The following is a 27,812-nucleotide window of genomic DNA, read 5'->3' as shown; positions in this document are numbered from 1 at the left end:
ACACCAGAAACGTCAGGGAGGACTGCCTAATGTAGATACGAGCCTGATGAAGATAGCCAGCATCTCGGATTTCTTTAACCAAGCCTGTTTAATTCATAATTTGCCTGAGAAAGCGACCTCCCTTAGCCAGGCTAGTTTTGTCCGATCACTTGGTCAGGCTATTTAAGGGTATCGGGGTCAACTGAATTTTGTGCATAGACAAGTGAAACGTAAATGTATTTGTCCAAAGGCCAAGAGCCTCAAAAAGTTAATATCAAGCCCTGCAATCCAGTGGCCAGAGATATACAGTGCCCTCCAAAAGTATTGGAACAGTGAGGCCAATTCCTTTATTTTTGCTGTAGACTGAAAACATTTGGGCTTGACATCAAACGATGAATGTGAAACCAGAGATCAACGTTTCAGCTTTTATTTCCAGGTATTTACATCAGGATCTGATGCACAAATTAGAAAATATCACCTTTTTGTTCGAACCCACCCATTTGTCACGTGAGCAAAAGTATTGGAACATATGACTGACAGGTGTGTTTTGTTGCCCAGGTGTGTCCTATTACATACATTATTCAATCAATAAATACCACTGAATGTCTACACTCAGGTTCAGATTGGGTAAGATAGGTTTTGTCTATGCAGACTGTATTCAGAGGTGAAAACAACATGAAAACCGGAGCGCTGTCTTTGGGTGAAAAACAAGCAATTGTGAGTCTTAGAGAAGATGGAAAATCAATCAGAGCCATTGCAGAAACATTGGCCATAGCCAGTACAACCATTTGGAATGTCCTGAAGAAGAAGAAAACTACTGGTGTACTAAGTAACAGACGTCGAACAGGTAGACCAAGGAAAACATCAGCAGTTGATGACAGAAACATTGTGAGAGCTGTAAAGAAAGACCCTAAAACAACTGTTAGTGAGATCAGCAACAACCTCCAGATGGCAGGAGTGAAGGTATCACTATCTACTGTTCGCAGAAGACTTCATGAACAAAAGTACAAGGGCTACACCAGAAGATGCAAACCACTCATTAGCAAGAAGAATAGGAAGGCCAGGCTGGAATTTGCCAAAAAGTACAGAGATGAACCTCAAATTCTGGGACAAAGTTTTATGGATTGATGAGACAAAGATTAACTTTTACCAAAGTGATGGAAAGGCTAAAGTTTGGAGAAAGAAAGGAACTGCTCATGATCCCAAACACACAAGCTCATCTGTGAAACACGGTGGAGGTAATGTCATGGCTTGGGCTTGCATGGCTTCTTCTAGGACGGGCTCATTAATCTTCATTGAGGATGTAACACATGATGGCAGCAGCAAAATGAACTCGGAAGTCTACAGAAACATTTTGTCTGCCAATTTAAGGAAAGATGCAACCAAACTGATTGGCAGAGCCTTCATCATGCAGCAAGATAACGACCCAAAACACACTGCCAAAACAACAAAGGAGTTCATCAGGGGCAAGAAATGGAAGGTATTAGACTGGCCAAGTCAATCTCCAGACTTAAACCCTATAGAGCATGCATTTTACCTGCTTAAGAGGAGACTGAAGGGAGGAACCCCACAAAACAAACAACAACTGAAAGAGGCTGCAGTGAAAGCCTGGGAAAGCATCAAAAAGGAAGAATGCAAAAGTTTGGTGACGTCAATGGGTCACAGACTTGCTGCAGTTATTGAAAGCAAAGGATTTGCAACTAAATATTAAGTCTTATTCACTTAAATATGTTTTAAGTATATCTGTTCCAATACTTTTGCTCACATGACAAATGGGTGGATTCAAACAAAATGTGATATTTTCTTAGTTGTGCATCAGATCCTGATGTAAATACCTGGAAATAAAAGCTGAAACGTTGATCTCTGGTCTCACGTTCATTATTTGATGTCAAGCCCAAATGTTTTCAGTCTACAGCAAAAATAAAGGAATTCGCCTCACTGTTCCAATACTTTTGGAGGGCACTGTATGATGACCTGATCGACACTCCAAGTGTAATAGACCTGGGAGAAGTTCGTCTTTTACAACCGACATGCGCAGTTGAGACTGCTTGACAGTTGTGTGACGTAGGGTGATAATTGGTCACAAATGGCGAGTTGAACAAACACGTCGGATGCGCCGTGTTTGGATGCCGATGTAGGTTCGCAAAACCATGAGCAACAACAGCAACGAAACGTCCGCCATTGTTGATGTTGTGTTTGGCGCTACCGCGCTAGCGTTGCTGGGAAATATGAGACGTATACAGTGACGTAATGACGTGGCTCTGTGGTGGCTCTCGCCCGTGGAAAAGCAAACCGGTTCTTAGTAAGCTCCGTTCTTGACCAGCGACTCTAGCACCAGCTCCGAACTAGCTCCCAGTTCACTTTGGTGGAAAGGGGGTATGTGAAGTCAGACATTTCAGCTTCTCGTGGTTTGCTGTGTTGACGTCAGTCACGGACGATTTAAGCACTATTTGCTTAATAAAATGTATTTATAATTAAACATAGTCTTTCCGTTAGTGAAAAGGTCCTGAGTTGAGCATTTTGGGCATTCAGTTGGGCAAACTGCTCAATGCTCCAAAGAAGAGGCTGGCAGTAAAAGTCTCTATTAGCTGCGCAGGCACACGAAAAACAACAACGCATGTACAGAAAGACTAAAGGCAGGGGTTTTCCTGGATCAAAATGGGTCTTCGGTGCAATAAATAAAAATAAAAGTGTGTTACCGTGTCACCTTATTAGCAGACATATACTTTTATTTTTTACATTTCTTAAATAATGGAGGCTAAGAGAATCATTTTGCTTCCACTTTACATTGAAATAGATATGCTAATAGATTGACAATAGTCCAAGCCCCATGATGCCATGTATGGTTCAAAGATGATCAAGTATGCAAACTACTGAAATGTATATCAATAGAATCTAGAACTAACCAGTGTTCAGAAATGGAACACACACATTTTGAAATTAAGCAATTAGCCCCGCGAGTCCGTGGTTTACGCTGATTTATAAACAGGTAAGGGGGTTTTCGGCACTCCGCTTCGCGTCGTGCCTAACAACTCCCTTACCTGTTCTAAAATCAGCTTAAACCACGGACTCGCGGGGCTTATTGCTTTTCTAAAACTGTTACTACAAATATTTGATATGGTTCCATCAATAAAAACCATTAGAAACAAAATAGTTTAATAATAAACCGTCATTCTTCCGCCACTACAAAGTATAGTTCCTACATAAATCGTTGCCACGCAACAGCCAGATGGACATCTTTGCCGTCTTTTTCAATTTGAAATATTCGATGCGCAGTAATATGGAATGTTAAAGAATGTTATGAGGAGAACCTGTGAGGTTATGCTGGATTTTACAACGGCATGGAATGCGATATAGCCAATCACAATCAAGGAAGGGAACAACCAGTTTTAGAATTCTAGTTTATCGAAGCAAGCTATTGTTCACGCACAGCACATTTGCGTCTTGATCAGACAAGAAGACACTCGATCGTTCTATCAATGCGATTACTATTGATCAAAACAACAATTCGGATGTACTTGAAAAATACTATTAAACTTATTCGCGGAAATGCACTGCATGAGTGATTAATTGCGATGCCGGCTCCAATAGAAGTTATAGCGAGCAGATAGCAACTAACGTTATATATTCTCTAATAAATGTAGCCTATTTATTTCCAGGTGTTTTGCCATTTCCTTTTATTTTCTACGTGTCTATACTAGGCTATATATTATCATTCCAGGTGAAAAATACCAATGGAGGCTGCGTTGGAAATGGATAATAAAACTTTTGTCAGCATTTTGAGTGGAAATTTCATTTGCATTTGTACAGGTGTATTCGTGCACGTCGGGCTGGCCCTCGCAGCGGAACGTCTGTCTACTGGCCGCTCTGTCCATTCGCGCACCTCACAGTTGCATTGATCAGACAAGAAGACACGCTTATCGACTCGATTACTATTGATCAAAACAGAGCGAGGCAGCGGCGTAACAAGTACTTGGCGGGCCCGAGTGCAGATCTCACCAACGGGCCCCTTACCGACCTATCGTCAAGCGAAAATATTGAGTGTTGAGCTTAGCGATGCGCAAGGAAATTTAGGCTACTTATGATGTACAATTAAGGGTAACGACTGCTCCTTCTATGTGAAGATAGATGACGGTTTAAAAAGTGAACGTCTCTGACTCACGAGTCTCTGGCTCTAGATTATGCTTGCTACAACACGGAATGAGCATAATGGAACAGTCAGTCATGAGCCGACGTATCTGCGACGTTTAAATAGACCACAGAGATGAAAAGAAAATCTGATCATTTACCGAGGCTTATCCGACGTTATGAATGATGTTTCGATCTGTCATGTGTGCTATCTGGGTACTAGTAAAAAAAAAAAAACCAGTCACTTCGATGGTGAATATTTGATTTTATGTTCGGTAGATATGCTAGTTTACATTTATTCTATCTAGCTTTAGCTATTTTCCGACTACATCCTGCACAGTTTACTATATCTAACCTGGCTGCTGCCTGGTATAGCCTCGGCCTATATGTGAATTTTTATGACGTTTAATAGCCATGTCAACTGCATACACCAGACAGTAAACGTTATGTAATTATTAGCTTACCCTGGTGGCTGAGTTTCACACTCATTGCTGTTGCCGGGCTGGGGGTCAGACGTAGTGTCCTCTTCAACACGCTTCGCCACAAATCCAAATGAGGATAGTTTTGACAGCTTTGCCACCCTTACATCTTGCTCTTTTCGTTCCTGCCGCTTTCTGGAGCCACTTTTATGTTAAAGGGAATGGCATGGGGTAGCCTAATTCGCTTCAAAACGCTAATGCAACACAACTGTAGTATCCCAACAACAACTGTCTGTGGTATTCCAACAACTGGATGGGAACAATCGTGTGTGGGTGGGCGGGAATCTTTGACAACAATATTACCCAGACATCCTTGCTATTTTTCGAGGGCAATATTACTTAATAAAAACGAGATTTGTTTCATTCAGCAAAAGGCAAATGAGGAAAAATGAATTATTTGCTGTTGTTAACACTGACTGTTTTTAAAATGTTTATTGGGCAGGTGATTGCTCCAAATTCTGAATAACTGACACCATAATTGAGAAATGTTTGCGAATTCATAAGACTGGATCATATGTGATCCACAACTTGCGGTTTTAGAGCGGTACAAGCGGCCCGGTCAGATTGCCTTAAGGGGCCCGGTCAGTTTGTCTCACTTTTACATCGAGGACGGGCCCTAGTGCAGCTGCACTCCTTGCACTCCCTACATAAAACATACTATTGAGAACATATTCGCTGACATGCATTACGCGCATGATGAACAGTTTTTTTTTGTTTTTCCATTGTGGACTTCTTTTTGCCTTAGGCGCCCGGGAAAACGATTTAGGCGCGCGCCCAAATGTTCTCTATGCAGGAAAAACCCTGAAAGCTTAGTTTAATTTGAATTCCTTTTAGAAATCTTGTGGCTTATGTGTTAAGTGTGTGTGTGTGGGTGGACATGCACATTTATGTTTCAACGATTGCTTCAATTATTTTTTTGTGCATACTCCGCGTACCACTAGAAGGGCGGTCGCATACCACCAGTGGTATGCATACCACAGATTGAGAACCATTGATCTTGATGCACTGCTTAGTTTAGGCCTTATCTTATCTCAACTAAACAATGACTTTTGACACGGTTAATGTGACATGATCACTTAACTTGTTTATTTCAATTAATACGTCATTTGGAGATGAAGTAAACTTGTCAATTCATTCATTCTGGGTCATTTTGTGAGAAAAAGTATTTTGCTGTTCTAGCAGCTAGCAAACCATGGATTAACATGATTGTAGTGACCAGTTCTTCTTACCCTCTTCTAGGCATTTTGATTTCTGAGTTTATTGTAATTTAGATTTGAGATGCTTACTCTGAGAAGAGAGTGAAGGAAAGTCAGACCCAGAAGGCCCAGACTGGCATCAAAAATATCTTTATACCTTGACCGTCCACACTTAAAAGGTCTTCACCTTATATATCTTGTACATTACTTATAGCACTTGGAACTGGATTTGGACTGTCACTTAGAAGCAAACCTTTGCATCACTATTAGCCCACAACACAGATATTTCGCCAGATATACAGTGCCGCTTAATGACTGATTCATTAATCCTTGAACAATACTGAATCAGCTTCATTTGTTTTCTTTGTTTCTTTATGGATAAAATATTGGCTTCCTAAGTAACGGCAAGACAATAGAAAGTGGACAGGGCTCGACATTAAGGCTTGTCCGGGACAAGTGGATTTTTTTGTAGGGAAAGTGGAAGCAAAATGTATCGTCCCAAGATCTCTACAGACCTTGCAGCTAATTAAATGCTCAACACCTGAATAGGGGCTTCTTACTTGAAAGAGGAATTATTTACTGTGTCGTCTCAGTTACACTATCAGGGCTTTGAAATACTGCAACTTCCTCAAGTAGGCAAATGGCTAGTAGAACATAACATTTCATAGTAATTTCAGTAAATCAAGCAGCGCTGCATGACCCAGTGAAATACAGCTAGCAAACTAATGTCATCATCGCCTATGACATTGGCAGGTCGCCAGGTCTGTGGACAAAACCAGCCCAATGGCCAATCAAAACCAGCCCTCTTGCCCGATAGGAACATCTTCACTTCATCTAGAAGCGCAGAGACGCACTCCAGCGCTTTCCCCTTACTCAGCCAGCGCACGTCATTATGAAGCAGATCTGTCAATCTGACTCCTCTGAGTCAGCACAAGCTGTCGAAAAAGCCGATGCTGGGTGCCTGATAAAGTTGATGATGCGCATCACTTTGTCCATGATTCCCTTTAACTCACCACCCAGCCTGGCACAGAGGACACTTTGGTTGATGAGGCAATGCAGTCCTTGCATTTGGGGAGCGACCTCCTGTTGCTTTCCCACCATAGCAGGGGCTCCATCTGTTACAAGTAGGTTAACCTTCTCAAAGGACAACGAAAGTCGTTCAAACCGCTCAGACAGTTTTGTGAAAATGATGTCAGCAGTAGTTTGCCCCTCCAGCGGAATAAGAGCCAGCAGGTCTTCCTTAAAGTCTTTCCCATCAAAGTATCTAACTAAGCCGCACATCTAGGCAACGTCTGTGTTGTCGCTAAGGAGAAGTAATTGGCTTGATTGAAGTCACTGATAACAGCTCCCTGCACAGAATTTGATAACGCGTCTGTGCGGCGGGTAGCGGACCTCGCAGAAAGGGGTATCTGTTTGACAAAGGCAATGACTCCATCCATGGACTTATCGTCAGCTAGTTCCTCCAACACAGTAATCATGACATCTTTGAAAAGCTCTGCATCGGTGAAAGGCTTGTTGTGTCGTGCGAGCAACCAAGACGCTTTTACGGACGCACTTGTGTCTTTTTCTTGGGATGTGAGACATCGCATTAGAATACTGCTACTCTTTGCATAACCCTCTGACAGAGCCGGAATTTTAAGTTTTCGGGCCTCAGACAGGAGCGGATAAGCAACGTTGAAAGAGCCATGCTTTGTTTCGTGATGCCGCTTGACATTGTACCCTTTGCGAACCGCCACAAATTCGTTGCAGATAAGACACATGCAAAGTTGTCTCTCCATTCCTATTTGTATACTCTGTTATCGTTGTCAACTTTCCTCTTCAGACCTTTTGATAAAGACATTGTTCCAAGCTAATTATATGCTAATTTTATAAATGTTATCCGGCAATCATTGCTGTATTCTGCAATACATTGCAATATATTACATGAATATATATTATAGTTTATAATATATTAGTAATATATTTATCATCAATATATTATCCCATGTATTTCCGTACAATATAAATATTAAATCCCATATATGGACATATATTGCCTGATATATAACATGATATTTTCCAATATACTGCAATATATTTTCCTTCCGTAAGGGTTTCCCAAACAATAAACATTGTAACTGTTTTTATTTCCAATCCAACATGCAAAGGAGAGGGGCGTGGTTATCTTCAGACCAAAGCAGCTGCACAAGATCGAAGGCAGATAGGGACACCTAGATTGGAGAGATGATGGAAGACAGTAAATAGTGTTAGAGATGGCATGCTGGCCTTAGTAGATCAAATTGATCAGCATGGCTTGTCAGGGGATATCATTTTGGCACATACTGAAGATTTTGTAGAGGTACTTGGGCGGATAAGTCAGGTGGCTGAGCGGTGAGGGAGTCGGGCTAGTAATCTAAAGGTCGCCAGTTCGATTCCCGGCCACACCATGACGTTGTGTCCTTGGGCAAGGCACTTCACCTTATTTGCCTCGGGGGGAATGTCCCTGTACTTACTGTAAGTCGCTCTGGATAAGAGCGTCTGCTAAATGACTAAAATGTAAAATGTAAATGTAAATGTAAGTGCTCAACAGAACATAGACATTGATCACAAATTCTTAAATAGTTTGAGACTTATCGAGCACCGTGTTCATGTGCAAGACGGCAAGTGTAGAAAGTAATGGTGGGCATACATTATTTTTTTAATCTAGATTAATCTCACTGTAATCTTGGCGTTAATCTAGATTAATCTAAATTAAAATGGCTCATTTAAATTCCGCCGAAGGCATTCAGAATATGTGTGCTACCCAAATAATGACTAAAAGTAAGTCTTTGAGAACAGGTTTCTCAAGCCAGGTGGCACATTTAGACCAGGGGCTCATCTCCTGTTTCCAAAATGCATCACAAACTGGTTGAGAAAGCTGTTCTACTATGATAATTGGTGATGAAAATAAATTATGTTCAATAAAATGTAGCATACTTGTGTTTATTAACTGTTTATTAGATTAGTTAGCTTGGCTGATAGAGCTGTGCTGACGGGTTTGCCTCGGTTGCACTCTAACATCGTAGTTTGACGACGACTCTTCCCCTGCGCTACATCAGTGCTTGGCCCGGCATCTTCCGCATTAGCTAAGGGAGGCTTTGCGTTTAGGTGGTATTTGAGACTGGAAGAACTCCTACAGTAAACTAATACCGCATAGCACAAGGTGTAAACAACCTTAGTCTTGTCGAGGTTTCCATTGGGAAGCTTCTTAAAAATAAATTTTCCCTGAAGCAAACCAGGCGGCTTCATAGCTGCATCCATGTTAGCATGTCACGTTTGATGTGATAATTTCATACACAAGGTTAGGTATACATCCGCACTAAAATATCAAGGTGAAAGTCACCACAGCTTGCGTAGTATAGACCCAGCTCCCAACCCAACTTTGAGAATAGAAGAGTCTCACGTTAACGCAGCACGTTAACGCCGATAACGGCCCACCACTAGTAGAAAGCCAAATAGATTCTTCCTTTTGCTGTTGTGTATCAAAGGGTTAATTTGTAAGAGGTAGTTTCATAAGAAGCTGCGGTATCGCGGTAAATGTGGCTATTGCCTCGAGTAGACCCCGAAGCCGCCGCCAACGGCGCCATTTAAGTTTCAGCCAAAGCCAGCTAATAATTTTGTAAGCCAAATTAAGCCGCCATCTGATATTTTTGGGCTGAGCCGGCTGAAATTATTTCCATCAAACAATAATTCTATCTATCACAGAGACATACACACACGACAAATAAATGATAAACTAAATCATTTTTGCACACCAGATTCGCCACAGTCTTGTGCTCGTTGCTATACACAGGACTCAGTGAATTGATGACCAATTAAATTGCGCGTTTTTTCCTATAGTGATGATCATAGACATAGACAGTAAAAGAAGCAATGCATTTTTCTCTCACGCTGAGCTGAAATGACAGAAATGCCCTTTGTCAATGTGTCAGGACTAGTGGTTTATCGATATTTTTAAAGGCTACTCTTTTAGCAGTGTTTCCTCTATGTTGATTTTGCCGTGGCGGACAACAAATGGCTTCGGGGTCTATGTCGAAGAATAGCACGGACACGCGCTTCACACCGCAGTTGAGATGGCGTGTCTGCGTCCTTGAGAAGTGTAAATCGTATAACCTATGTTGTCAGTTCATTTAAGCTTGTTATTGTATTAGTCTATAGTTCTTGTTAATTTAAATTAAATTAACTGGTGATATTCGTTGTTTGTATTGTTCCCCTGCTAGCTACAGTAAATTGCACGTCTGTTGATACATAAATCTGTTGACCTAAAAAAAAATCCTAATCCTAGAGGAAACACTGTTTAGAACTTGGAAATATTGAGATCTAGTAAATCAGTATAACATACACATCTGTAGATATAACGGAGTTAGAACCGTGAAACTCGCTCCTCGAGTATGTAACAGGCCACCCGCATCAACAAAGAGCTAGCTCTTGGCGCTTGGGAAGTCGGGAGGTCGTGCGTTCGATGCCTAGTGAGTGGCGGGCGATCCTTGTTGTGATGGAGCGTGGCTACAGCTGTTACATACCCGTCACATACACATGCCATTTGTATCTATTAACATTTTGGCGGCTGCAGCAGCCATTTAGGTTTTGGCTGAGCTGGCTAGTCAGCCAATAACTTCATCACCCAGCCATTATTTCAAAACAAATGGCTTCGGGGTCTAGCCTCGAGACAACCCCAAATACATGAGTAGCTTACATTCGGGTATTGTCTGGTGTGCCTACGGTAACCAGTTATTTTCGATGAACCCAAAACAAAATGTAGCTTGCAAATAGTTTTATTTTCTTAGCCTACAGCAGCAAATATGAGATGCGACTTGAAAATCACCAATAATTTTAGTGAATTTGTGACGAATCTGGTGATAGAGGCCAACGGCAGCCGCTGCTGTTAGGTGAACACACAGCTCGCATGCTTACGGAAACCAGGTAGTCTGGAAACCAGGGCGACAACACCGGGCGTCCAACACCTGTGCTAGTATAGGGGGCTACGTGTATTGGGGGTGACAAGTGCCCTCGCACCGCTGAAAAGCATACAATGTAGACAAGCTTTGCCCACAATGTCCTGTCTCTGCCTTTTTATCATTGGTTCCCAATGGGAGTGATGGCGGCGACCTAGAATGTTTGGAGACTTCGGCTGTATCTACTACCGCGCACTTTACGAAGTGCACTGCAAAACAGTGCACTTACATATTAAGTGCACTCCGTCGCTGATAAGTGCTGTCTCAAATGGAACACTTACGTTAAAAACTTGGCAGAAGTGACGGACGCAAATCTGCTCGCCACACCCGCAAAACCTGCCAAAATGAACGCGTTTCTCCACCACAAGTGGAAAAAGTTGCCGAAAGGGCTCCTCCTTTTCCGCTACGTAGCCAAGATGGCGCCCGTTTAGGGCGAGTAGTACACTGTTTTTTTGGACCGTTTGCGCCATCCGGGTACTTTCAGTGCACTGAATTCTGCTGTTTTTGTGAGTGAAGCACCCTAAGCATTGAAAGTCAGTGTTCGAAGTGCACAAGTGCGCGGTAGTAGACACAGTCACTGTCTTATAACAAGTGCGACGTAGCACTGAAGTTACCGTTGTAAACATTGCATTAGTTCATGTGACGTGTAACTCATCTGCAAAGCTAACCATTGCCACCGGTCGCTACGTTGCTACGCCTGCAAAGCAGACAATCACTGCCACCGCTACGTCTTCCATTAGATTAGGTAGTGGGCTATGTTAGCTATAACCTGTCTCAAGTCGGCAACTGTAGGCTAAGTGGCTGGCTAGCTATCAATGGGGAAAATAATGAAAGGACATCATCAGTGTGGCTATTTCAGCTAGCTAGTGTGTAGTATGGGCAGAGACCTGAACAGGCAAACCTGTTTTGTCACTGACTGGTCATTAAAACGAGTCGAGTGGTAGTGTTTTGATTTAATATTGAAGAATTACATACATTATAATATCTGGGTTTGGGTATTGTGTACCATGTTGAATGGGTCTTTGTCTGTAAACGTAACTAGCTTCCTTCTTATCGACTTAGCTAAATGTGGTGTTCGGAAATACATGTGGTGTTCCCATGAAATAAATAAATGTTGTCTTTACATAAACGTCATTTTGGAAAAGGTTTATGTATTATTTATTTATTGATGTAGGTAAATCGCTAGCTAAAAAGCAAAACTTTTCATAAAAAACATTCATGTCATTTTGAGACAGAATGCGCTGGCTACATGTAGCGCGTTATATTTACAAAGCACAATAAATCTGCTTCTTATTGACTACAAATCCCCTGACAATGAAACGTTATCGTTACCATTATGATTATACTGCTAGACAGCTACTGTGGCATGCCTGGCTTCGCTAAACAGATAATCCAGTGTCACAACATGCTTGACGACTGTGGCTGGATTAGATCCTACGACCTTGCGTTTCAAAGCAGCCCGTCTTATCCCAGTGAGCTATTCTCACTGCAGGAAAATGCTGTGTTTGGTTACTTTATAAAAAAAAAGGAAGCCGTCTCTCCCGTAGCGAGCTTTGTCAGATTTGACCCAAGTATAAACAGCTGTAATTCAGTCATATTTTGACATACCAAGGTTATTGTGGTAAGAAGATGATTAGATTGCATGCTCGTGATGACATTTCCAAAGTTTCGACTCCATACGGTAAACCGTCGCAGAGTCAAGGCCTCACGTCCGGTTTGGCATCCTCTTTGTCAAAATCGTTTGCGCGTTATTCGTCAACGGTTTGACTCATTGATAACATTTTGATAACTTTTTGTCGGCATGGTCTGAAGATGATCTGTTGCAATTTCCATGAAAATCGGAGCAACGGCCCAGAAGGAGTTTGAAAAAGTTGGCATTTCTTAAAATACAAATGACGGAAGAACCATCATGACGACAATTACGTCACGGGGTTCAATCGAATCGTCTGCATCCATGGAATCCAATGATACCTCAATTAAGAAAAACGGTCTAACGGTTCAAAAGTTGTGGGCGTAAGCGCACCTCCAACTTTGACGCCTTGGTGGCGCTATAGAGCTTCAGGGATCGACATGAAACTTTGCTGGCAATAATCAGGAGACCGTTCCAAATCAGTGTGCCAAATTTCAAAACTTCGCACCGATCTGTTCTGTGGGCTGCCATAGACTCCTAGTCCTAAGTATAATAATAATAATAATAAATATAGCTGTAAGCAGCAATCAAAGGGGCCAAGCATCATTCGATATGGAAATTCAGTAGCTAAAAAGCAACATTTTCATAAAAAACATTCATGTCATTTTGATACAGAATGCGCTGGCTACATGTAGCAGCATTATATCTACAAAGCACAATAAATCCGCTTCTTCTTGACTATAAATCCCCTGACAATGAAACGTTATCGTTACCATTATGATTATACTGCTAGACAGCTACTGTGACATACCTGGCTTCGCCAAACATATATTCCAGTGTCACTACATGCTTGACGACGGTGGCTGGATTCGATCCTACGACCTTGCGTTTCAAAGCAGCCCGTCTTATCCCAGTGAGCTATTCTCGCTGCTGAAAAATGCTGTGTTCGGTTAATTTATAAAAAAAAAGGAAGCCATTTCTCCCGTGGCGAGCTTTGTCAGATTTGACCCAAGTATAAACAGCTGTAATTCAGTCATATTTTGACATATCAAGGTTATTGTGGTAAGAAGATGATTAGATTGCATGCTCGTGATGACATTTCCAAAGTTTCGACTCCATACGGTAAACCGTCGCAGAGTCAAGGCCTCACGTCCGCTTTGGCGTCCTCTTTGTCAAAATCGTTTGCGCGTTATTCGTGAACGGTTTGACTCATCGATGATATTTTTATAACTTTTTGTCGGCATGGTCTGAAGATGATCTGTTGCAATTTCCATGAAAATCGGAGCAACGGACTAGGAGGAGGTCGAAAAAGTTGGCATTTCTTAAAATACAAATGACGGAAAAACCATCATGACGACAATGACGTCACAGGGTTCAATCGTATCGTCTGCATCCATGAAATCCAATGATACCTCAATTATGAAAAACGGTCTCACGGTTCAAAAGTTGTGAGCGTAAACGCACCTCCAACTTTGACGCCTTGGTGGCGCTATAGAGCTTCAAGGATCGACATGAAACTTTGCTTACGATAATCAGGAGACCGTTCCAAATCAGTGTGCCAAATTTCAAAACTTCGCACCGATCTGTTCTGTGGGCTGCCATAGACTCCTAGTCCTAAGTATAATAATAATAATAATAAATATAGCTGTAAGCAGCAATCAAAGGGGCCAAGCATCATTCGATATGGAAATTCAGTAGCTAAAAAGCAAAATTTTCATAAAAAACATTCATGTCATTTTGATACAGAATGCGCTGGCTACATGTAGCAGCGTTATATCTACAAAGCACAATAAATCCGCTTCTTCTTGACTATAAATCCCCTGACAATGAAACGTTATCGTTACCATTATGATTATACTGCTAGACAGCTACTGTGACATACCTGGCTTCGCCAAACATATATTCCAGTGTCACTACATGCTTGACGACGGTGGCTGGATTCGATCCTACGACCTTGCGTTTCAAAGCAGCCCGTCTTATCCCAGTGAGCTATTCTCGCTGCTGAAAATTGCTGTGTTCGGTTAATTTATTAAAAAAAGGAAGCCGTTTCTCCCGTGGCGAGCTTTGTCAGATTTGACCCAAGTATAAACAGCTGTAATTCAGTCATATTTTGACATATCAAGGTTATTGTGGTAAGAAGATGATTAGATTGCATGCTCGTGATGACATTTCCAAAGTTTCGACTCCATACGGTAAACCGTCGCAGAGTCAAGGCCTCACGTCCGCTTTGGCGTCCTCTTTGTCAAAATCGTTTGCGCGTTATTCATGAACGGTTTGACTCATCGATGACATTTTTATAAATTTTTGTCGGCATGGTCTGAAGATGATCTGTTGCAATTTCCATGAAAATCGGAGCAACGGCCTAGGAGGAGGTCGAAAAAGTTGGCATTTCTTAAAATACAAATGACGGAAAAACCATCATGACGACAATGACGTCACAGGGTTCAATCGAATCGTCCGCATCCAAGGAATCCAATGATATCTCAATTAAGAAAAACGGTCACACAGTTCAAAAGTTGTGGGCGTAAACGCACCTCCAACTTTGACGCCTTGGTGGCGCTATAGAGCTTCAGGGATCAACATGAAACTTGGTGACGATAATCAGGAGACCGTTCCAAATCAGTGTGCCAAATTTCAAAACTTCGCACCAATCGGTTCTATGGGCTGCCATAGACTCCTAGTCTTAAGTATAATAATAATAATAATAAATATAGCTGTAAGCAGCAATCAAAGGGGCCAAGCATCATTCGATATGGAAATTCAGTAGCTAAAAAGCAACATTTTCATAAAAAACATTCATGTCATTTTGAGACAGAATGCGCTGGCTACATGTAGCAGCGTTATATCTACAAAGCACAATAAATCCGCTTCTTCTTGACTATAAATCCCCTGACAATGAAACGTTATCGTTACCATTATGATTATACTGCTAGACAGCTACTGTGGCATACCTGGCTTCGCTAAACATATATTCCAGTGTCACTACATGCTTGACGACGGTGGCTGGATTCGATCCTACGACCTTGCGTTTCAAAGCAGCCCGTCTTATCCCAGTGAGCTATTCTCGCTGCTGAAAAATGCTGTGTTCGGTTAATTTACAAAAAAAAGGAAGCCGTTTCTCCCGTGGCGAGCTTTGTCAGATTTGACCCAAGTATAAACAGCTGTAATTCAGTCATATTTTGACATATCAAGGTTATTGTGGTAAGAAGATGATTAGATTGCATGCTCGTGATGACATTTCCAAAGTTTCAACTCCATACGGTAAACCGTCGCAGAGTCAAGGCCTCACGTCCGCTTTGGCGTCCTCTTTGTCAAAATCGTTTGCGCGTTATTCGTGAACGGTTTGACTCATCGATGACATTTTTATAACTTTTTGTCGGCATGGTCTGAAGATGATCTGTTGCAATTTCCATGAAAATCGGAGCAACGGACTAGGAGGAGGTCGAAAAAGTTGGCATTTCTTAAAATACAAATGACGGAAAAACCATCATGACGACAATGACGTCACAGGGTTCAATCGTATCGTCTGCATCCATGAAATCCAATGATACCTCAATTATGAAAAACGGTCTCACGGTTCAAAAGTTGTGAGCGTAAACGCACCTCCAACTTTGACGCCTTGGTGGCGCTATAGAGCTTCAGGGATCGACATGAAACTTTGCTTACGATAATCAGGAGACCGTTCCAAATCAGTGTGCCAAATTTCAAAACTTCGCACCAATCTGTTCTGTGGGCTGCCATAGACTCATAGTCCTAAGTATAAATATAAATCCCCTGACAATGAAACGGTATCGTTACCATTATGATTATACTGCTAGACAGCTACTGTGGCATACCTGGCTTCGCTAAACAGATAATCCAGTGTCACGACATGCTTGACGACGTTGGCTGGATTCGATCCTACGACCTTACGTTTCAAAGCAGCCAGTCTCACCCAGTGCGCTATTCTCGCTGCTGGAAAATGCTGTGTTCGGTTACTTTATAAAAAAAAGGAAGCCGTTTCTCCCGTGGCGAGCTTTGTCAGATTTGACCCAAGAATAAACAGCTGTAATTCAGTCATATTTTGACATATCAAGGTGATTGTGGTAGGAAGATGATTAAATGACATGCTCGTGATGACATTATCAAAGTTTTGTCTCCATACGGTAAACCGTCACAGAGTCAAGGCCTCACGTCTGCTTTGGCGTCCTCTTTTTCAAAATCGTTTGCGCGTTATTCGTGAACTATTTGGCTCATCGATAAACTTTTGATAACTTCTTGTCAGCATGGTCTGAAGATGATATGTTACAATTTTTCATGAAAATCGGAGCAACGGCCTAGGACTAGTTCGAAAACGTTGGCATTCTTAAAATACAAATGACGTAAAAACCATCATGACGACAATGACGTCACAGGGCTCAATAGAATCGTCTGCATCCAAGAAATCCAATGATACCTCAATTAAGAAAATTGGTCTCACGGTTCAAAGGTGGTGGGCGTAAACGCACCTCCAACTTTGACGCCTTGGTGGCGCTATAGAGCTTCAGGGATCAACATGAAACCTGGTGACGATAATCAGGAAACCGTTCCAAATCAGTGTGCCAAATTTCAAAACTTCGCACCAATCGGTTCTATGGGCTGCCATAGACTCCTAGTCCTAAGTAAAGTAATAATAATAAAACTAACAAAAACAATAGGTGCCACAGCAGCTTCGCTGCTGCTTGGCCCCTAATAATAAAACTAACAAAAACAATAGGTGCCACAGCAGCTTCGCTGCTGCTTGGCCCCTAAATATACATTTGAGATTACAATAGGTTGGTCTCTTGCCAAAAGTAAGCACACCTAATTATTGGATTATAGTGATAGTCCAAACCAACTAGTTTCTTTAGTTATCACATTAACACACATGTCTGCAATCTAGTATAGTAGTTATTGTATGGTAATTCAACCAATTTAAATGGAGGAAAGTGATCACTGTGCCGTTAGGTATCATTGTGTGCACCACACTGAATATGGACCAGAGAAAGCAAAAGATAGCACCTCTGAGAGGGGAAGCAAAACGTCAGAAAGCTCCATCACAGTTGCAGGTCATGGGTCCCCCAACAGAATAATGACCCAAAACACGCAGCTAAAATCATCCAAGAATGGATAAAAACAAAACATTGGACCGCTCTGAAGTTGCCTTCAATTAGTCCTGCTTTGAATCCTATGGAACATCAATGGACAGAGCTAAAGCTTGCAGTCTGGAGAATGCACCCATTAAACTTGAGATAGCTTGAGCAGTTTGGTGTAGAAAGAGTGGGCCAAACTACCTGTTAACAAGTGCAGAAGTCTCACTGAGAGCTACAGACAACGTTTTTTGTTGTTGCAGTGATTGCCTCTAAAGGTTGTGCAACTGGGTTAAGGTTCCCATTATTTTTGTTTATGCCATCTTCATTAGGATACCTCCATCAGGAGGAACCCTCCTGGAATTGTTGGTATTATTAGGGTTCCTCCGGTAGGAGGGAACCTATTGTTTTTGTATTCTTACTAGGGTTCCTCCAGTAGTAGAGAACGTATTGTTTTAGTTAGTATTCTTCTTCTTATTAGGGTTCCTCCGGTAAGAGGGAACCTATTGTTTTTGTTAGTATTGCTATTATTAGGGTTCCTTCGGAAGGAGGGAACCTATTGTTATTATTGGTATTCTTATTCTTATTTTTCTTCTACTTGCGCCCCAATATCTAAAAAAGTCCTTGGTCCACATCGAACCACAGGCCACGCCCAAAAGTCAAATTTTCAAAGTGATGGCATTTCCACCCCATTGCTCAATTCGTCTGAAACTTGGTGTGCATGCCTCATGTTTCATGAGGAACAAAAAAGCCTCAAGGACCCATAAGGTCCGCCATGATGGATTTTCCTGCACAGTGATAATTTTGGAAAACCTTAAAAATTCCTATTTTTCTTTTGAACCAAAGGTCTAATTTACTTGAAATTGCGTACAGATATGTATCATTGACGTTTTTAAAAACTTTACTTAAGACAATTGAATCAAATACAAAATGGCTGAAAGGGGTGTATGTATGTAAATATGTTTGTGTCACTAAATCAAATGTATTTTTGAAGGATAGTTCAAACCTAATAGGCTTCAAGGTGACACACCCCTGAAATACCATGCAAAGTTTCACCTTGACATGTCAAATTGTGACTGAATTACAGCTGTTTGAACTTGGACCAATCGGACAATGCTCGCCATTCGAGAAACAGCTTCTTTTTTTTTATCCAGTTACTGAACTTTGTGATATCCATGTCTGGGAATGGCTCAATTGGCTGATGTGTTGTGCTGGTCAAAGGGTTGTAGGTTTAAAACCAGTCAGAGGCATAGTTTTTAATTTTTTATTCTGACAAAACGGTTTCTACTCTTCCGATCAATCCTCCAGTTGTAAAACATAGCAATGTGTGTTTATTTTAGCCCATCACAACACTCCGATCATCTGTTTAGCGAGACTGTGTAAACCACTGCAAAACAAGCCAGGTTCACCACAGTAGCCAGCTACTTGTAGTCGACGCATGGTAGCAATAACTCTAATGGTTATGTCTAAAGAAGTAAATTGATTGTTCAGATTGATTGATTGCCTGTTGCACACATTCATTTCAGTAACCGAAGTCAGGACACATCCCCACTGATGATAATCATGAATTCCCTTCTATGACAAGTTATGGCACTCCAAACTACCTATGAGTAAGTTATTCTTTACAGCAGCTACCGAATCATCCCGTTCTCCGGTTTTTATAGGAAATGTACAAGCAGTTTTAACTTTGGCTGAATCTAACAACACTTACCACAGGAGAAACAGCTTACTTTTTTATACAGTAACTGAACATGACAATATTCAACACTGAGAATAGCTCAATGGGCTGGGATGGTGACCTGTTAAGTATAAGATCGTAGGTTGGAATCCAGCCATAGTCTTTTGGCCTATCATAATTTTGATTATCTGTTTAGTTCAACAGGATGACATCATTCTGAAGTACCACAAACAATTTCTTGGTATGTCAAAATATGATTGAATTAGAGCAGTTTCAACGTTGGCTGAATCTAACAACGCTTACCACAGGAGAAACAGCTTACTTTTTTATACAGTTACTGAACATGACACTTCAACACTGAGAATAGTTCAATGGGCTGGGACTTTACGGGACCTGTAAAGTCACCGTCTCTGGAGGAGGGGGATCCCTCTCTGAATTGCTCCTCCCAAGGTTTCTTCCATTTTTCTCCTGTTGGGAGTTTTTCTGGGAGTTTTTCCTTGTCTTCCTTGAGGGTTTAGGTTGGTTGAGGGGCAGTTCTATGGGCGTATGTGAAGCCTTCTGTGACATGCTTGCGTGTAAAAAGGGCTTTACATATACATTTGATTCGATTTGATTTAAAGTATAAGGTAGTAGGTTGGAATCCAGCCATTATCTGTTGGCCTGTCATAATTTTGATTATCTGTTTTGTTAAACAGAATGATTTAACTCTGAAATACCATGCACAATTTCATGCAATTTCACCTTGAAATGTCCACCATTTCTTAACCTTTGTCCCAAAGCTAATAGTCTGCCCTTTTTATTCATACAATCTCAACAGTCAGAGGCATAGTTTTTAATTTTTTATTCTGACAAAAAGGTTTCTACTCTTCCGATCAATCCTCCAGTTGTAAAACATAGCAATGTGTGTCTCTCCCTGCTTGCCTGCTCGAGAGTCAGTCTCTCGAGCAGGGAGGCTCGAGAGACTGACTTGTAACTTTTTGCTCATGAGTTTAAATCCCAGTTCAGACTATTTTTGTTGGCCAAACATGAAGTAGTTTTGCTCTCTTGTTGTCCAAGTCTTGATCTTCTAAAGTGTACATGTTTATAATATTTTGCCATTTTGCGGCGGAACCCGCATCGCTGCTTGTAGCTATATAATTGTTGTTTTGTTCTCCTTGCGACCCAATATCTCAAAAAGTCCCTGGTCCTAAATTTTTCTAATTTGGCACATTGATACTACATCCACGTGGGTACCCCTACACCAAATATGAGCCACATCGTAATATACGGGGCGCCACAGGCAACGTCCAAAACTCCGATTTTCAAAGTGATGGCATTTTCCACCTTTTTGCTCCAATTCTTCTGAAACTCGGTGTACATGGCTCATTTGTCATGAGGAACAAAAAAGCCTCAAGGACCCATAAGGTTCGCCATGAAGGATTTTCCTGTACAGTGATAATTGGGGGAAACCTTCAAAATTGATCTCCTCTTTAACTAAATGTCTAATTGACTTGAAATGTTGTACAGATATGTATCATTGATGTATTTAAAAACGTTACTTAAAACAATTGAATCAAATACAAAATGGCTGAAAGGGGTGTATTTGTGTAAATGTCCACATTGCCTCAATATGTTTGTGTCACTAAATCAAATGTATTTTTGAAGGGTGGTTTAAACCCAATAGGCTTTAAGGTGACACGCCCTTGAAGTAGAAACGCCGGTTTTAGAACAAAACAGTGGCTTTGTCTCAAGAGCTCTACAGACCGTGCAGCTAATTTAATGCTCAACACTTGAACGGGGCTTATTACTTGAAAGAGGAATTATTTAGGCTACATTGTATCTCAGTTACATTATCAGGGCTTGGAAATTCAGTGACTTGCTAAAGTAGGCAAATGGCTAGTAGAACATAACATTTCATAATAATTTCAGTTAATCAAACAGCTGCAAGACACAGTGAAATGTTATAGGCTAGCTAGCTCGAGCAAAATAACGCTAGCATCGCTAACAACATTACTAATTCAACTTTGGTAGTGTAACCGAGCTCTTTGTAAGTTCGGTTTAGATCTAATTGTATATGATCCTGTGGACAAAAAGACACGGACGCTGTCTCTAACAGCACTAGCCAGGGTTGCCAGGTCTGTGTGACAAAATCAGCCCAATGGCCAATCAAACACCCTTGTCCGTTGTCACAGAAAGGTCTGCTACAGTAGGTTATCCTCAGGATTTGCAAGTAAGCTAAACTTATTCTAGCCTATATCTTAAATAATTTTGTTGACATAGCATTGGATTTTGCCACTAAATGAGTGACTTGGCTTTATTTCTGGACATACCATCCACAACCAGGGCTGGACTGGGACAAAAAATCGGCCCTGGCATTTTTGGCCCAGGCGGTCCAGAGATTTAATTTGGTCTCGTTTAGGCCAATTCCAAAACCTTTCTTTGCTATTAGTTAACATAATATATATGAACATAAATATTATACTGTAAATTTGTAATGTGGTTGGGCACCAAGTTATTTATATTTTTATTTATGTACCTGTCAAGTCAAATTGCAGTGGTTATTTTGGTTTGTAAATTTACTTTGTTTTGTAAATAAACTATGTACTTTGTTATTTGTGTAACACAGAAATGCTATTATAAGTCCCTGGTGCTTAAGCTTTTTTTTCCAAAAAAGATTTTGTATGTTCCAGCACTTATAGACCCAGATTATACAGTATATATTAATTAAAACAGTGACTCTGGACAATGGACCCCCTGAAGTAGCCTTGGCCACCCCTTGGCCACCCCATGTATAAAACTCTAGTTCCGCCACTGGGTATGTGTGGAGAAAATCAGCCACTGTTGATCACCTGCCCAATACAATCCCAACAGTGAAACATGGTGGTGGCACTATCATGCTATTGGGGTGTTTTTCAGCTGCAGGGACAGGACGACTGATTGCAATTGAAGGAAAGATGAAAGCGGCCAAGTACATAGATATCCTGGAAGAAAACTTCTTCCAGAGTGCTCTGGACCTCAGACTTGGCCGAAGGTTCACCTTCCAACAAGACAATGACCCTAAGCACACAGCTAAAATAACAAAGGACAACTCTGTGCATCCAAGCAGCAGCCAAGCTAAGGATTTATGTAGCTAGGAAACATTAACTTCTGCCAGTGTGCTGCCTCAAAATGTAATTCTTGAGATATAAAGTTGGATTTGACAGATTCTATGAATGTGGGTTTGGAAGTTTTGTATCAGGGCTATAGTCAATAATTGTAGCACACATGGTTTCAAAAAATGAATCATTATTCTTTTGGGCAGATTTCTTTTCACAAAATAAGTTTTCTTTAACTTCACATTGGATTGTTCAAATATTTGTGACATTAATTTGAATTACAAAATAGTGACTTTTGTTTCAACACTTTTTACTCATCTTATCTGCTATTTTGCTGTATGGAGTTACAGTTAATACATCCTAACTTCTCACTGTGTCTGAGTCCCTCTTGCCCAGTGACAGTCCTTCGCTGGAAGTAGTATGGAGTTAGATTTGTTTCATAATTCAAACAAACAAACGCAACACGATTCAAACAAACTTAACACGATCCAAACAAACGTAACACGATTCATACAAACATAACACGATTCAAACAAACAAACGTAACACGATTCAAACAAACAAACGTAACACGATTCAAACAAACGTAACACGATTCACAAATAAATGACCCTATTACATTCGTTTGCAACCTGACAAACACAAGTTACAAATCCCTCCATTCGTTGGTGTGAATCCCTGCATTCGTTGGTGTGGATTTTTGGAATTTTCCTGACGCGCTTGGATTCACAAATGCATTTTTTCTAAAAGATATCCTCTGCAGCCTATCAGATGTCTCCAATTTTAGCCAATCACCGGAGAATGTCTAATATGGGTAGACGGGCTCTGCGTTAGCCTAGGAAACAAGGAAAATTACTAAACATGTGATTGGCTAAAATTGGAAGAGACAATCTGATAGGCTGCAGAGGATATCTTTTAGAAAAAATGCATTTGTGAATCTAAGCGCGTCAGGAAAGTTCCAAAAATCCACACCAACGAATGCAGGGATTCACACCAACGAATGCAGGGATTTGTAACTTGTGTTTGTCAGGTTGCAAACGAATGTAATAGGGTCATTTATTTGTGAATCGCGTAACATTTGTGAATCACGAAATACATTTGTGAATGGTGTTACGTTTGTTTGAATGGTGTTACGTTTGTTTGAATGGTGTTACGTTTGTTTGTTTGAATCGTGTTATGTTTGTATGAATGGTGTTACGTTTATTTGGATCGTGTTAAGTTTGTTTGAATCGTGTTGCGTTTGTTTGTTTGAATTATGAAACTAATCTAACTCCATAAAGTAGAGGCTGGAGGGTAGTACGTATAATATAAAAATTGATAAAGGTAACAAGGTTCAGTTTGTGTTGAGGCAGTTTTGTGTTCCCTATTGAGGATGGTTGTTACTTATGTTGGGGCAAGTTGCAGCAGATTCTTACCTGGTAAGTGAATGTATGAGGCTGGACATGGAGGAGGCTTACAGCGAAATTCTCTTGCCATGTGAGCGGCAGAATCTAAAAGCTCTCTGACGTAGTCAAAATATTGTCCGGATAGCCATTCCTCCTCCCTGTAGTGGCACTGGAAGACTTGCATTGTTGCCTCCTGGTGAAAGAGAAAAACAAATTGAAGGATGATTGGATTATTCACTATGTTTAGAGATGATAACTAAATAAAATGTCACCGTATTACCAACTCCTCATGGTCAAGCTGCAAGCGTAGACTCTGTAGCATTGTAATGAAGATGATTATCTCGTCTTTGTTGGAAGAGATAGCACCAAACATCTGGGCCAGATCCTTAAGGCTTTGCTCCAAAGGATAGCTATTTAATATAACCCAGCACATACCACACTGGACAAGGGGTAACACATTACAAATCATAGTTCTGAAATAATTACATGTAATAGTTGGCTTATTTTTATGTAATTTATAAGATGTCACTCACCAATTCTTTGGGAATATAATGTATAGGAATCTCATAATTCTTTGGAATATTCTGTTTCTGTAAAAAAATAAAAAATATATATCTAATTACACAAAAAAGATGTATTCAAAGATTGATTGAAAGATCTAGATACAGTGCCCTCCAAAAGTATTGGAACAGTGAGGCCAATTCCTTTATTTTTGCTGTAGACTGAAAACATTTGGGCTTGACATCAAACGATGAATGTGAAACCAGAGATCAATGTTCAGCTTTTATTTCCAGGTATTTACATCAGGATCTGATGCACAAATTAGAAAATATCACCTTTTTGTTCGAACCCACCCATTTGTCACGTGAGCAAAAGTATTGGAACATGTGACTGACAGGTGTGTTTTGTTGCCCAGGTGTGTCCTATTACATACATTATTCAATCAATAAATACCACTGAATGTCTACACTCAGGTTCAGATTGGGTAAGATAGGTTTTGTCTATGCAGACTGTATTCAGAGGTGAAAACAACATGAAAACCAGAGCGCTGTCTTTGGGTGAAAAACAAGCAATTGTGAGTCTTAGAGAAGATGGAAAATCAATCAGAGCCATTGCAGAAACATTGGCCATAGCCAGTACAACCATTTGGAATGTCCTGAAGAAGAAGAAAACTACTGGTGTACTAAGTAACAGACGTCGAACAGGTAGACCAAGGAAAACATCAGCAGTTGATGACAGAAACATTGTGAGAGCTGTAAAGAAAGACCCTAAAACAACTGTTAGTGAGATCAGCAACAACCTCCAGATGGCAGGAGTGAAGGTATCACTATCTACTGTTCGCAGAAGACTTCATGAACAAAAGTACAAGGGCTACACCAGAAGATGCAAACCACTCATTAGCAAGAAGAATAGGAAGGCCAGGCTGGAATTTGCCAAAAAGTACAGAGATGAACCTCAAAAATTCTGGGACAAAGTTTTATGGACTGATGAGACAAAGATTAACTTTTACCAAAGTGATGGAAAGGCTAAAGTTTGGAGAAAGAAAGGAACTGCTCATGATCCCAAACACACAAGCTCATCTGTGAAACACGGTGGAGGTAATGTCATGGCTTGGGCTTGCATGGCTTCTTCTGGGACGGGCTCATTAATCTTCATTGAGGATGTAACACATGATGGCAGCAGCAAAATGAACTCGGAAGTCTACAGAAACATTTTGTCTGCCAATTTAAGGAAAGATGCAACCAAACTGATTGGCAGAGCCTTCATCATGCAGCAAGATAACGACCCAAAACACACTGCCAAAACAACAAAGGAGTTCATCAGGGGCAAGAAATGGAAGGTATTAGACTGGCCAAGTCAATCTCCAGACTTAAACCCTATAGAGCATGCATTTTACCTGCTTAAGAGGAGACTGAAGGGAGGAACCCCACAAAACAAACAACAACTGAAAGAGGCTGCAGTGAAAGCCTGGGAAAGCATCAAAAAGGAAGAATGCAAAAGTTTGGTGACGTCAATGGGTCACAGACTTGCTGCAGTTATTGAAAGCAAAGGATTTGCAACTAAATATTAAGTCTTATTCACTTAAATATGTTTTAAGTATATCTGTTCCAATACTTTTGCTCACATGACAAATGGGTGGATTCAAACAAAATGTGATATTTTCTTAGTTGTGCATCAGATCCTGATGTAAATACCTGGAAATAAAAGCTGAAACGTTGATCTCTGGTCTCACGTTCATTATTTGATGTCAAGCCCAAATGTTTTCAGTCTACAGCAAAAATAAAGGAATTTGCCTCACTGTTCCAATACTTTTGGAGGGCACTGTATATAATTAACCAGTGGGCATTGTTCAGAATTTTTGTAGATTATAGTCACTAATGATTTAGATGTTTGAAAAATTGGGAAAAAGTACGTGCACATACATACACAGATGGACCAAGTACACTCAAACAGATTTACAGCATATCTTACAGATAATACTCTATGGCTACTCGTGATTGCTGCTCTCTTACCAGTAACAACAGTCTGCTCACATCATTTGTTATTGGGTTCCCAGAAACTCCAGAGCAACACTCTAGACTCAAGAATAGACAAAGAAGGACACAAATAGTCCAAATCTGACAGAAAAAACACACAAGAAACTGTATTATTTTCACTTAGGTGCAACAAGTTACCCTCGTGTAATAAGGATTGCTTTCAAAATATGTTTTGTTCAAACATTAAATATTTGTATGTCCAGAACCACATATACAAAATTATACTATGCGATTTGTGTGCTTTATGAGATGCTCAAACAATAATGGGAAATAACAGCAAAGCAAACAGTTGAGGTATGATGATCTAGTTTAGGCTGATCATTATGTGATTCCCCTTAATTACACAAATCCCCAAAATTTAAACATAAGTATGAATGAAATAAAACAAATATACTGTACTCACCTTTCTCTTCATATGGAACTTGTTTGCAGAGTCACATACAAGGATTAAGTCAAGTATTTCTTCATTCTTAAAGTGGGCTTGGTGATGTATGTACACCAGGAACTACATAGACAGAAGCCGGCTGTCCTTACGGAACTGCTGAGGCCTCTTTAGTGTTCAGAAAGTCGCCTACGGGCACTAGTGTAACTGTCTCTGTGTCACAACCATTCATAGATTCTCATGCAGACACACACTCACTCATTGAGTTACTCATTCCTTAGAAGTAGTTTTTTTTCCGTCAGTTTAAATGTGAAAAACATAGGCCTAGAGCTTTGACAATCTACAAAATAAGAATACTTAATTGTCAAAGTTATTATTTTTATACCTGTAGTGAGACTAATACTAATATAACATGCTTGCCATTATGTTGTATTTTTTCACTTCTTTAAAATACAATTTAAATTCAGCAAAGTATCACAGCATACAAACATTTTTAGTTGAACTTAAATACAGAAACAGGAAAGCAGTTGCGTATACAAAATACAAATAACAAATAACTCTAGCCTCTTGGACTTTATTATCAGAGAATTAAGGTAGGTGAAGTTTTTCACATTCCTGATGTGTAGTCAACAGCTGGCCACTACCACAGTCAATGGATCTGTTTGCCTCGCTGGCTAGCTCCTAATTTCTGATGCAATACGGTTTTATAATGTTTTGTGACATCGAAAGAGACAAAATAATAAAATATCTATCAAAATATTTGTTATAGCATCCAAAATATACATATTGTGATATAACTCAGTCCTTCATGGAACATTATAACCGGTATTAAATTTTGGTTCTAACCGGTTCGGTAATGATAATTTTAAGGTGGAACGTAAAACTAGAAATGTTATAAAATACAAATTCTGATAGGAAAAAACTATTCTGTTTTGAAACCCTGATTTGACTTGATTTAGGTCAAGCAAAAGGAATGTTAGTTGCATGGTTCAACCAGCTCTGAGTTGTAGTTTTGTGATGTGTGTCGTGTGTCTACAACTCAAGGAGGTAAAATACTCAAAGGCTACTGTAAAATGACTTTACATATAAAAAATACAGTGGAGGCTTGATTTACTGTACTGTCAGTAAGAGTACCCCTTACTAACCCTAACACTGCCGACAGGATGATAGTGTACAGTGAGGAAAACGATCATTTTAATCTGTTATATACAGTGCACTACAGTATGATACACTGGAAAGTGTCTTGAGTGCAATACATTTACAAAAAATTGACTTAAAAATGGA

At 40.4% G+C, this 27,812-nt stretch overlaps 1 protein-coding gene across 2 annotated transcripts in view; it reads right to left on the bottom strand.

The window, feature by feature from the left end:
* LOC124466080 (kit ligand-like) overlaps positions 1–26,635 on the bottom strand; it is a 38,995-nt gene extending 12,360 nt beyond the window's left edge. The window contains exons 1-6 of one of the 2 annotated variants that reach the window (XM_047017755.1): positions 26,550–26,635; positions 26,123–26,227; positions 24,143–24,199; positions 23,890–24,048; positions 23,640–23,802; positions 22,982–23,059 (exon numbers count right to left, since the gene is read on the bottom strand). In XM_047017755.1, coding sequence (XP_046873711.1) covers positions 23,055–23,059; positions 23,640–23,802; positions 23,890–24,048; positions 24,143–24,199; positions 26,123–26,227; positions 26,550–26,561 — 501 coding nt within the window. In that variant the 5' untranslated portion in view covers positions 26,562–26,635 and the 3' untranslated portion in view covers positions 22,982–23,054. Of the gene's footprint in view, positions 1–22,981; positions 23,060–23,639; positions 23,803–23,889; positions 24,049–24,142; positions 24,200–26,122; positions 26,228–26,549 lie in introns of those variants that run through there. The other variant, XM_047017754.1, reaches the window with a different exon arrangement.
* Between the last annotated feature and the right edge of the window lie 1,177 nt (positions 26,636–27,812).

The sequence above is a fragment of the Hypomesus transpacificus genome, unplaced genomic scaffold, assembly GCF_021917145.1.
Source record: "Hypomesus transpacificus isolate Combined female unplaced genomic scaffold, fHypTra1 scaffold_62, whole genome shotgun sequence".
Classification (NCBI taxonomy): domain Eukaryota; kingdom Metazoa; phylum Chordata; class Actinopteri; order Osmeriformes; family Osmeridae; genus Hypomesus; species Hypomesus transpacificus.
The sequence above is the reverse complement of the archived record's forward strand: the minus strand, read 5'-3'. Positions and strand labels throughout refer to the sequence as shown.